A 12,646-nucleotide genomic window follows, 5' to 3' on the forward strand; every position below is an offset into this window, starting at 1 on the left:
GTGATGCACTTGGGCACATCAACAGTGATGTATCCTGGGGTCATCAGGTATTTTAGGTTCCTTCAATATCAGACATCCTTGCCCAGGTGACGCCAGCCTGCATCCATGTAGCACTACCTTGAGCTCACGGATCACTTCTCCTTATCCACAGCCATCTTGATGCCACAGCCTCAGTGACAGCTCTGATGGCTGACCATTATGCCCAGTCCATTGTAGGCCCTGTTCAAGGATTTCTCATGGATCCCCTGCAACCTCCTTCAATAGACAGGCACCTTCCCCTCCAGCCCTTCAAACAACACTGCTGCACCCCTGCACCAGGTCTTCATACTTGGCCCTCTTCCTCTCATTGACCTCCTCCATTCTCTCTTCTAAACAGCTCTGAAAAAAATATTAACTTTATGTCTAACTTAACTAAGTTCTAAATTGACATACAGTAATTTGGATCAAAAACCCAGAAGACTGTGTAGTCCTCCGGGATCTGTGGTTGACAGGTCTGTTGTAAAGAATGACCTATGGCGATAGCATCTGACCCCATTTAGTGTACTTATTTACAGTAGTGTTGTATAAAAAGAAAACATTATGAGAATAAGAGATGGGTGGTGGTGGTGGATTATCTTTCTTCAAGAAAGAAGAGATTATTGGATCAGTAAACGGCTATTGCTGTAGTGTGTGTCCTCTTCTCCCTTGAAATCTTCCTTATTTTCAGATGAATGACACATGTAATGTTATACAACTTAATCTGAGTTTTCTGCTGATATATTGCAGTCTGTGAAAAATTACACAAAGTGCCACGTCAGGAATGAGCAGATCTGCAGCAAGCTGGCAAACTGCAAGAGCTGCTCTTTAAATCTCAACTGCCAATGGGACCAGCAGCAGCAGGAATGTCACGCTCTTCCTGGTAAGGGGACTGTGCTAAATCAGCATAGCTGACAAGTTTTTACACAACGTCTACTCTATGTTCAGGTTCTACCCCCATTTACCTAATTGTTCACCCTTTCTGTAATTTGTGAAAGTTTAAATATTTTTTTATACTATAATATACTCTTTACTGTAATCTTGAAGATCTCTGTTCTAAGAGGTGTAGCAATTTCTTGTACTGCAGCTATTGGAATGTGAAATGATCAGTTCACTTAAAGGAACAAGTTTCCATGGACTGTTATTATATGAATAATATAATTAATTACAACAAATTATAAAATATTGACTTTGCATATGATGTAGGTGTGTAAAATAATAAGGGTGCTTAATCCTAAACATAAGGTAGAACAGTATACACAAATTAAATACAAAAAAAAATGTACAGAGACAAAAATGATAAACTTATTTGGAATTTCTTTACTGCAGTAATCTGATTTCAGTTAGTTTTCATTGTAATGGATTTTTAGTAGCTGTACTGGATGTTTTCTTTTTGTGTTAAGCTGTCCAAGAATTTGATTTGTAAAATATAACTTAGTATTTTGTCAAGCTCAGCAAAACGTAACAGTAAAATCCGAATCCATACATATCTCTCGTGAAGTGCCTTCTGTGTAAGTGTGTGCTGTGTGTTCTGCATTTGCACATTCTGACCGGGTTCAGGTGTTGTTTTTTGCCTGAGTGCTCCTTTTCTGTTGGATGGAAATTTTATGAGAGTGAAAATGAGAGTCCAATGGAAATGATATATTAATTTTCTTAACCACTTTCATCAGCCATGTTTATTAAATTACAAGTTTTGGATTTGGTATAGTATATCATTTTCACCTACTTTAGTTGTAAATAATCACACACAGATGGCTCGCCTTCATTTGGCGCTTTTAAGACCCACAACTTTTAGACTCTTGTGAAAAGAATATGTCGTTTCACATTAAATACATGTAGAAATCCCTCTGCAGCTGAAAAAGAACACATACCACATCACCGCCTGCAAATTTGTGTATATGATTATACATAGCATAAAAACTGTTCCATAAAATTTGGGTTGAAAATTAAGAGCTGTTTTGTACATTTTGGATCACTTTCCTTAGTTATAAATATAAATGGTCCTGGAAAATACAACTGCCATCTTTTTAGTCCAGAAGAGTGTCTAATTACATATGTTTTCCTAATCTCTCAAAACTTTTGTATGCGTTATTTGATTATAGATGATTGGAGAATGTAATTGTTTTTTTTCTTAAATTCTGGGCAGAGGTTTCATTACATGTGAGCACAAGGCTAGTTGGCCAACCACTTTGGCAACCAAATTAAATAAAGTATTTTTTAAAATGGGCCCACAGTTGAGTATTTTTACTATTTCTGTAGGATCTGTTAAGAGAGGATCTTACAGAGAGCCCATCCTAACTGGATGTAAATCAAACTGCACAAACGTTTTTAGCACGGGATGAAAAAAGAAAACAAGCTATCCCACAAAATTATTTGGCCGATAAGGCCTAGTATTAAGTGTTCGTATTAAATTAATTTTGTTTTTATTTTGTCCTATCTTTTAAAACAGCACTACACTGTATCAAGATTGATACCAAGGTGGAATGACTGGTAATCAGTCACCCAGTCACAGCGCAGCTTTCAGTAGTGCTCTCAGGACCTTATCATCAGTACATTTGAATTTGGCTAATAATATGCTGTATTTTAACATTAATGTTGAATGGCATTTGGTTAACCATGGCCAACATTTACATACTTCATTTTAGATGAATTATGAAAGTATTCATTATATATATGCCAATTTATCAAAAGCATTAATTCAAGATTCTGTTATTTTAATTTTGCTCAGTAACTAGTCTGTCCAGTATGTTTAGGACCCCATCTCCCTTCACCCCCTCATAATACCAATGCAAATCCTGTTTTAGATTCACTGGCATGTTTACCTAGAACCTAACCTTGTGTGCAATCAGAGGACTTACTGTAGCATATGGCCTGTAAGTTGGTATAAAAACTCCGTTGGCCATCATTCCTTTTGATGCCCGCTGTGTATAAAGGACGGTGACTCACACAACATCTTCCTGGTTTTAGCTCATCTCTGCGGAGACGGGTGGAACCACGTTGGGGAGGCCTGTCTGCGCATTAACTCCAGCCGTGAAAGCTACGAAAACGCCAAGCACTACTGCAAGAACCTCAGCGGGAATCTGGCCTCGCTGACCACCGCCAAGGAGGTGGACTTTGTTCTGGATGAGCTGCAGAAATACACCGTTCAGGTAAAGGTGGAATTCAGGGTGGTCCTTGACCTTATCAGACAGAGCTACCTGTTCCTCATATTTCCTTCAGTTCAGTTTATTTGTCATATGCACAAGTGCAATGAAATGCTTTTTTACATGAATGCTCCAATACAAAGACATTAAGAAATACAACGTCAAAACATAAACACAGAACAGCAGCAGCAGGAACAACAGCCACAAGTTAAATTACATATAACTTTAAAAAAGCAAGTCAGCACAAGCAGTGTGAGATGTTCAGGGAAGCTTACAGGAAGAAACTGTCTCTGAATCTGGTGGTTTGTGCCTTTATGCTCCTATAATGCTTACCAGAGGGAAGGGTTGAGAATGATGGTGCCTTGTCATCTAGTAACCTATACGTAAATTTGAGACCATTTTTAGTATTTTCTGGGTCGTGTAATGTCTTGAAAGAAAATAGAATTATTAAAGTGATAATTAGTTAAAAATTAATTGAACTAGTGCATTATAAGAACTGTTCTCTAAAGCTTGCAGAAATGCATTGTTTGATTATTAATTGTTTAGTATTTAGTAGGTATATAGTATCAAAAATTAGTAATAAAGGGAGTTTTATTCACACAAAATGTTCAGTAACCCATGCATACATTATGCAGGATATATTGAAGCATTCAGTGTTTTGGAAAATGTTATTTTCATTTGTTATCCTTAGGAATCATACCACTATAACTGAATTTTATATATTATCAAAATATCACAATGATTGATATTAAGGGCTTTGACAAGACACATAGGCAATCAGGTTAAAATGGCATGAATAAAAGGGACAGATGGTAAAATGCACCTAAGTTTTCAAATGTTTTAGATTCCGGTCTTCACAATAGTTTGACTGTTCGCTCCAAATACTACAGTAAAGTAGTCCATCAGGGTGTTCAATCTCAGAAGATAATGATCTCAGTCACATTTTCATACAGTGCAAAAAGGTTCAGTTTTAAATTTAATATACATAATGATTACTTTGTCCAAAGATCAATGAAAGGTTAGTCCTAATATGTCTGGATAAAATGACACAATATTGTATATCTTTGTTTTGCAATAATTCTGTTCTATTACAGGGTTTTAAATATATTGTTCCTATATAACCATCAAAGGAATTCTGCCCGTAAAGAAGTTCATGTTGTATACATTTGTTTTCAATTGAAAAGTTGTCCATCTCTTTGGGACTTGAACTGCACATAGATATTTGCTTTTTCCTGGATACCATAGTTTCTTTAACCTAATACACTCTAAATCCATTCTTGCTGAAGTTTTATATCTCGTTAAGATTTCTTGCTGAGTAAGGTGGATGTAGGAATAAACACATCTGACCAGTTTTTGGGTGTGCAATAACAGATCTAAAATCATCCAAGATATTTAATCCTTCAAGTTCATTTGTCATTGCCATCCACAAATTTTGTTTTTTCTTGTTTGTTGAGTCACTTGCATTTTTGTATAATTCTTTTTTCCAAGCAAAACAAACCAACTATTGAATTCTAAAATAAAAGCAAACCAAATACTGAATTGTGAAATAATATGCAGTCAGTAACTTTTTGGACTGGGAATGGGGATGACTTTAAAAGGTCCTATCTAGCAGTAAGAGACTTTGGAGACTGCTTTAAATCATGCACCAAAATTATATTATATGAATAAAAACATTACTACTTCTTTGTGCATCAGCATTTTGTATATTTCTGGGGGCCCTACCCTCCTAAATCCAATTTGTTATGGGTTTCAGTCAAAAAGGATCTGGCAAACCCTGGCTTTAAAACTTTACTTTTAAAGAGTAAGACGTAGGCAAAACAACTCTTAAATGCCTGTATTTAGGATTTAGTTTTCCTAAGGTCTGTTAAATAAAGTTGATATGTAGAATGCTTTGGATATATTGTGTGTACACAAAATTAGTTTCTGTAACAAACCGATGCTCATATTGTTTTGATCCCCTCATTTACTAAAATCTTACCCTTTTCTCTGGAAACAATGGAAATCAGGTCTAATTCAAATGACTCTTTGTATTATATATTTATTATGTATTGAAGTACCATATATGCAGATATACTTGGCATTTCCATTCTTGAAATTCTTAGTTGCATGTGTTCTCATTTGCAGTTGTGACACTAAAATGTGGATCTATAATTCTCCATTCAAAAGCCTTACAAGTCTCTGTTAAAGATCTGCTGAACTAAAGTCACAAATTGAAGTGCATATATTTTATTTACTTTTGATGCTTAATACTTTTAAGACATACTGCTTCTCAGAGTATTTACTTTAACTCCAGTGCCAGACTACTTTGGGATATAATGCCTTAAGTGGTAATGAAATAATAATTGTGGAATAATGTGAAGATTTAACATAGAATATCATTGCGAAGTACTCTGGCCTTCTGGCTTGTTTAGCCAGACAGAATTTCTACTCTGGTCCCATCTGCCTGTCTTCTTCGATTTACTCTTTGTAAGCCACTGTGAATGTACTATCATCTCCTGCCACATGGGCTTAAAGAAATTACGCTTGATCTCCCAGTGCCTGTCTTTTCATCTGAAATTCTAATCATGAGAATTTCAGGGGGTGAGATTTCCTTTTAAATGAACCGTGTGTGCCGCACAGGCGAGGGCTGGCGAGTTCAGACGTGTCAGACACCACGGCTGCAAATTGTGATACAGGGTTTAAAACCAAAAATGCAATGCTTGGATTGAGTAAGAAATGGTTTGAAGAGGAAATTGGGGGGGAGGGGGGGACTTTTAGCTGCTTGCTGTTTTAGCCTCTGGCTCACAGCGTGAGTCTACGTGGCGTTTGGATTTTAATTCAAGAGTCTCTCTGAATTAAATAGTGAAGCAGAGACTGCATCTAGAAATCTATGCTTAGTCAGAGTAGGCCCTGAGTTGGTGCTTTGTTTATAATCAGATTTTCTCAGTATATGTGGTAAACCATCAGGCTTCAACCTTAGAGCCGTACTTGTTGTAACAGTATTCCATAGCAACACGACAGGTGTCAAGTGATAACTACTGTACCAATAATGTAGGTGTCAGAGGATAAAAAAAACAACAGTTATTATGAGAGCCCATTATCATGACATACTGATGTAATATTGTTTGCACACTGTATGGCTGTGATGAATTAACAAAATCTTCACATACCCCTGTATTGGAGCCTGGTGAAGAAAAATTGTTTTAAGGATATGTTTTAATTATGCTACCAGTGAACATGTAGAGTAGCAGGCATAGTTTGTCTTAAGCCTGATCAAGCATGTATGCAATCTCATGTTACCTTGTGGCAACCAAATTGAAGTTCACACATCTTCCGTAATGCTGGATTTAATTTTGGGGAAAATAACACATCTGCAAGATAACTGAAGGTAAGTATACAGTAAGAGTGCCAGTGAAGATCGGCTACAAAAGACGTGTTTAGTTATGCATTTTCTTTCAGGATCTTATTCTGCTTGAATAAAACTAGTTATCTGATTTTCCCATTTTCTAGATTATCTGTACTGCTCCTATAATGGGAGTGGAAACTACTGTAAATAAAAGGACGAAACTTAAAGAGTGGGTAATTTTTTAGTATGACTCTAAAACATACTAAAATTAACTCACCTACCATAAAATTAGAATCTTGCACTTTTGAGTAATCACTTGTGGTATCTTCAGAGGAGTTCACAAATTCAAAAATGTGCTATTGTTTGTCCCAAGCGTGTTCCATTGTACATGGGTTTCTTCACAGTGGTGTCAAGAGTTGTCCAGTTTAGGTCGTGGAAGGGGTCACAGAGCCAACTGCTTGTTTCAGTTCCATCGCTGCTCTTATGATGTCAGTTAGCCCACTATTGGCTTAATTGGTCTAGTTAAAAAAACTTAGGTGGTGGAAGAAACTTTCAAAACTTGCAGGTACTCCAACCTGCCTGGTCCAGGATCGAACACTATAGACCATAAACTGTTCTTCTTTGCTTTGTCGAAAAGAAGGTCATTTTAGATATGTAGTTGTGTGGCATGATCCAAGCCTGCAGAAATTCTGCTGTTAATTTTGAATCTGTGCTTACAGGCTTTAACATTATCAGTAGTTGCCCATTCTGTTCATTCTGTGTGGATTTGTTCTTGTACTCATGTTCTGAGACAAAGGCTGCAGCTGTAATCAGTCTGCATCTGCTGTCCATGGTTCAGATCTTTCCTTTGCTCTGTTTTTTAATGAGATTTTTTATTGGCATTTTGAAATTTAAGTTTGAAATGCAACAGTATGTAAACTGGGATTTTTAATCCATCTTATTTTTAATTAATTTTTAAACTTATTTTTAATTGTAGGAAAAGCAAATAATAGGTTCTATATAAGATTAGGATATGCATTTAATTGCAATCTAATGCATAATTTAAAGTGGGAGAAAATAAGCTTATTATTTTAAGCAAAGGTTATTTCTCTCAAAAGAGCATTAATTTTATTTTATTTATTTTTTCCCTGGGAGTATTCTATGTGATACGTCCCTGGGCCAGTTGCTTAGAAACATTAAAAAAAGAAGGTTTATGTGGTAATGAGTTTTCTTTGTAATTTTATTTCCCTCAGAAAATATCTCCCTGGGTGGGGCTGCGAAAAATCAACATTTCGTACTGGGGCTGGGAAGACATGTCTCCCTTCACAAACACCACCCTACAGTGGCTACCTGGAGAGCCCAATGACTCCGGCTTCTGTGCCTTTTTGGAGCGGGCAGAAGCTGAGGTAGTAGGGCTGAAGGCCAATCCTTGCACTGCCATGGCCATGGCTGATGGCCTGATCTGTGAAAAGCCAGTTGGTGAGATTTTAACTTTGTTTCCTTCTTTCCTCGTCAAATTACTGTATGTGTATGAATTTCTTTTGTTTGGTTCAGAGAGCTAATATAAATGTAAAAAAAAAATCAGGTTGACTATTTGCTGGCTGCCTTAGAAATGTATTTTCTTTTTTTTTTAACCAAGTGTTCCAGATGAAAAGGGGAAAGTGAGGCGTGTTTTGACTGTGTAGTCAGTCTTTTTCATTACAGAGAATCAGTGATCCATTGTCTTTCTGACATGTAAAATAAAAGACACATGCCATGCTCAACTTTTTTCATTTTAGTTTTATTTTTTCTGTTTTTTTTTCATTCTCTCTCCAATTCTGTTTTTGTCAGTCTGTTACAAACAGTTTATGACTTTTCAGTCTCCTTCCTTCTTTGTCACAGATTAAATCATGAATAGGATTCTGGGTAATTAGAGTGGGAGGAGGGAGGGGCTGTGACAGAAAGGACTTTGTATTTTAAGATTCAGTTTCTAAAGAAGCTTCTTTAAAAGTTATTTTTTTCTGATTGTGAGTGGTGTGCTTTGTACAGTATGGTAGATCATGGCTTAGAGTTTAAATGCTGTTTTTACATATTTGAGACAAGCCTTGCAATACAAGCAGGTACTGAAAATGGCAAATGAAAAATTTGCCTTTTCTAAGTAGCCATGTTTCTTTTTAAGAAATTTGAAGTAGTTATATTGCAGAAATCCAATGCATTAAAGAAGTTAAAGCCATAGTGGCATTTAAGGAAATTAGAATAGTTGTATTGCAAAAAATCACAATGTACTGTATACAAAATGACGCTTCAAATTTAAAGTTTTGGATGCCTTCCCACCATCAATGTAGTGTGTACATGCAAAATAATACAATATGTTAATAACCTCTCTTCTTTATGTATCCATTGATATTTCACATTTACTGTTAGGCTGCAAAATTTTTTTTTGTCCAGGCTCAGCTCTTAGATTTTGCTGGGTGTATCCTTCTTCTTATAACATCATTATGATGTATATTATATTTCTAAATAACAGTTAAGTGTCTGTAATGCAAACTTCAATCATTAATAATCTGTTATCAGGCTAGTAATCACACTTATTTTTTTAGTAATCACACATTTTTACTTTGTTTCTTTGTCCTCTTATGAAATCGATGAAAAGAATATAAAGAGAAACAAAGCACAACTGAGAGTAATTAGCCTTTTCAGACTCTGGGTGTCTGAAAGTTTAAGTGCATTGTCAGTCTTAAAATATAAACATTAACTGTGCTGGAGCTTCTTTACAGAATGTTTTTCCTTGATTACCAAATGTTACAGCCTCAGAAAGCAAATGTTTGGATTTTCAACTGGAAATTGTTGGGTTAAAGCATTCTGTAGATAAACTTTTCAAATTGGAGCACATGGATTCTGGTTGACTCTGGCTTTTGGAATAATGTTAAGTATATACATTTTATATAAGTAGAATTATATATGCAGAGCCTGTTCTATTATGCTCTAGGGGGCAGAAAGGTACTGAACTAAAGAAACAACACTTCATCTGCCAAGGTTTCAGTTTCAATTTCAGAGTGCTGGAAGTTCACATAACCTCATGAAACCAAGTTTAGGGCTACTTTATTATATCTGCCCCAATTGTATTTAGGTCATGGCATTTTCTAGGGCTAAATTATTTCCCAAGTTGCTTTACGTCTGTCTTGCATTACCCTTTAAACAAATGTGCCTTCTAATTTGCACTTGATAGCCAACCCCCGTGCACTGTCCTTTACAGTGGAGAGATTAGTGGAAGCTATGAGCTTGAGAGTTTATAGGTCTGATGTTTACATTTAATAGCTAATCTTTAATTTCCCCAGCATTAATTAAATTTTAATTGGCCCCTGTTGTGAGTCCACTCTGTCAAATTTGAATAGGATATAGTTTTTGGCTTTGCCTACCTGCTGTGCCTGACACGGGCTGGTTGCTTCTCAGCTGTAATACTGAGTTCTTGCTCTCATGATACATCTCATGTTGAGGTTTCTTAGGCCTACAAGTTGTTTTTTTTTAATTAATATTTTTTCCATCTGCAGTGAGCCCTAATCAGAATGCCAGGCCCTGCAAGACACCCTGTTCTCTTCGCACCTCCTGTGCCAACTGTACGAGCCAGGCCATGGAGTGCATGTGGTGTGGCAGCACCAAGCGCTGCGTGGACTCCAATGCCTACGTCATCTCTTTCCCATATGGACAGTGCCTGGAGTGGCAGACCGGGGACTGTGTGTGTAAGTGTAACGTCCTGTAACACCAGGCTGTCTTTTTTGCTTTCTTCTCTGCGCTGTGGTGTTAATATTCATTTAGCAGTTACTGAGACTTGGTCATGTAGACATTTTTAGTGTTTCCCCCACCTTCTTCTTAATTTTTTTATTGTTTTCGTCAGCCGTTACAGTGCTCTTTTCTTCCAGGAGTAGGTACTATAAAACACGAAGAGCCCTAGTTCCAGTGCAGGCAGACGGTCACTTTGGTGTCAGGAGTGTATCCTGGAATGGAACTGTGATGTGCTCCAGACGTTTCATCCTATTGATACACCAAGCATTGAAACCAGCCTTCAGGTCATTGAACTAAAGGCTGAATATAACTACAGCTCTCTTGGTTGTTGGTTAGATGAAGCACACTAAACCCAACTGATTATTAATAAACCTCACTAGATGGTTATTGTTGGGTTTGTATGCACATGATTTACAACATGAAAAAATATAAAATGACAAGATGGAGATCAATAGGAGGTAGATCAAAGGAGCCACATGAACTCCCCTATTTCCTGGCAGATAACATGGTTTAATCCCAGTAAAACAAAAGAGTAGAGCACCCCCTGTAAATCAATCAGTTTTAAAATAGATATAAAAGAGAAACTTCCTGTGTTACTGAGTATTTGTAAATGTTCCCAACAAAAGAACTTGTGAAGTAGAGGAGTGCATTGAGTAAACTGACATGTAACTAATACAGCTGCTTCAATAACACACAGCTGGAAACAAATGTGATGGACCAAGAGATTGAGATAGCAAAACCTCAGGATATGAGGAGTACCTTAAGATCGAGGAGATCCGATGATGACACTTGTCGCCAAACATAATGAAACATTGCTTGATCTTCTCTGAGGTTTAGACCTACAGACTGAAAGGGTTCAGTGATGCTGGAGCCCTAAATCCATTGATGTCTGGTCTAGACTGCATACTGCAGTGATAAAATGTCTAAAATTAAGCGAGGAAGAAATTCTGGTAATAATTTGAAAGAAGGTTTATTTGGACCATCTTTATGGACTGAGGTCCTATAGAAATGCATGGAATGGAAAGAAGAAAGTCCAAATCAATTTCCAAATTGCACCTTTTGGTGACATTTAGGGTTCTATTTGAATCCTAGTTGCCACTGTAAATATCTGTTGTCAAGCATTTATTAAATGTGTTCAGCACTCTCAAGTAACCCAGAACAATGATAGACACAATGTAACAATGTGTGGCAGATGGCAGGAGGCCACAGAATGGACAAAGTCAAATGACCACTACAGATAATACTAATTACTTAATGTTAATTAGTTAATGTTCTGTTCCAGAAATGTGATTCATGCTCAGATGTTGTTGGGGGCTAATAGTGCTTAACACTCTATAATGGATATATTTTACAAGATGCTGGTTTTCCTATAGTTTTCTTATATATACAACTTTTAATATTTCTCATATTGCACTTCATGACATTTCTTTTAATGGTTTGTTACAGTGGGTGGTTGGCCTTCAACATAGATGCACTATTAAGAATGTGTAATTGGTTGCATGTTTATATGTTTGTGCACAAAGATATATAAAATCTCTTTCTGAATGCTTTAGTTACAGTAGGTAGTTATAATCATTGAATTTCCTTTAACGCAGAGTTTGACATTCTTCTTAAGGGCCTTCACAATTCTAAGATATTAGTAAATCAGTGACTAGGAATAGAGATTTAAAATTGATAAGTGCTAAGGAGGATTAGTGCTTGGGACAAAAAGGGTTGGGGTGCTTTTGGAGCCTCTTCTTTGAACTTCTTACAGCATATTAATAATTTGTGTTACTATGGGATTTTGTTTTACATTGTATCATTTTTGGATTGACACAAGGTGATAGGCAATGATTGAGTGTTACACAGAAGGAAACGGTTAAACAACAGATATCAACTCATGTTTTTGTTACATGATGTGGAATCTTTTCTTAAGATGTCAAAGTACAGTCCTTTAATGTGAAAGGTTTACACAATGCTTTAAAAAAGACAATTCTTAAAGGTTACCAGAGAAAGGGCACATGTATTCTCATACAAAACCCATTTCTCTGACTCTGAACTTTATAGCCGATGTGTGAGATGTCAGAAAACATTGTGCTGGATAATGAGGGTGGTAATTCTCATTGTTACTATTTTCAGACCTCATGCTATTAATCCTGAATACTTTTTAAAAAGAGCACTAATAATGTAGTTTTTTTTTTCCTAAAGATAGAGTGTGGGGCACATCAGTTGCTTCTGTAGCATCTTTGGAAAGTGTTAGTTCTGATATCACTTGAAACGGTAAGAGTGCTTGTATAAAGAGGTGATTTGAATACCTCTAAAGAGAATTCAGAAAACTCTTAATTCAATATGTTGATAGATCAGTGGGCAAGGTGGCTCATTGGACTTGTTATGTTTTGGGGAGAGACTAGGCGGAACTGTACTTTTCATGTACTTTTTATTG

General features: G+C 36.5%; 1 protein-coding gene across 2 annotated transcripts in view; it reads left to right on the plus strand.

Annotated features, from left to right (window-relative positions):
* Positions 1 to 12,646, plus strand: part of atrnl1b (attractin-like 1b) — a 422,410-nt gene that overhangs the window by 129,531 nt on the left and 280,233 nt on the right. For both annotated transcript variants that reach the window (XM_006630935.3, XM_015347888.2), the window contains exons 14-17: positions 766 to 898; positions 2,983 to 3,164; positions 7,716 to 7,941; positions 9,993 to 10,181. In XM_006630935.3, the coding sequence (XP_006630998.1) occupies positions 766 to 898; positions 2,983 to 3,164; positions 7,716 to 7,941; positions 9,993 to 10,181 (730 nt within the window). The remainder of the gene's footprint in view (positions 1 to 765; positions 899 to 2,982; positions 3,165 to 7,715; positions 7,942 to 9,992; positions 10,182 to 12,646) is intronic.

The sequence above is a fragment of the Lepisosteus oculatus genome, chromosome 4 (genome assembly GCF_040954835.1).
Source record: "Lepisosteus oculatus isolate fLepOcu1 chromosome 4, fLepOcu1.hap2, whole genome shotgun sequence".
Classification (NCBI taxonomy): domain Eukaryota; kingdom Metazoa; phylum Chordata; class Actinopteri; order Semionotiformes; family Lepisosteidae; genus Lepisosteus; species Lepisosteus oculatus.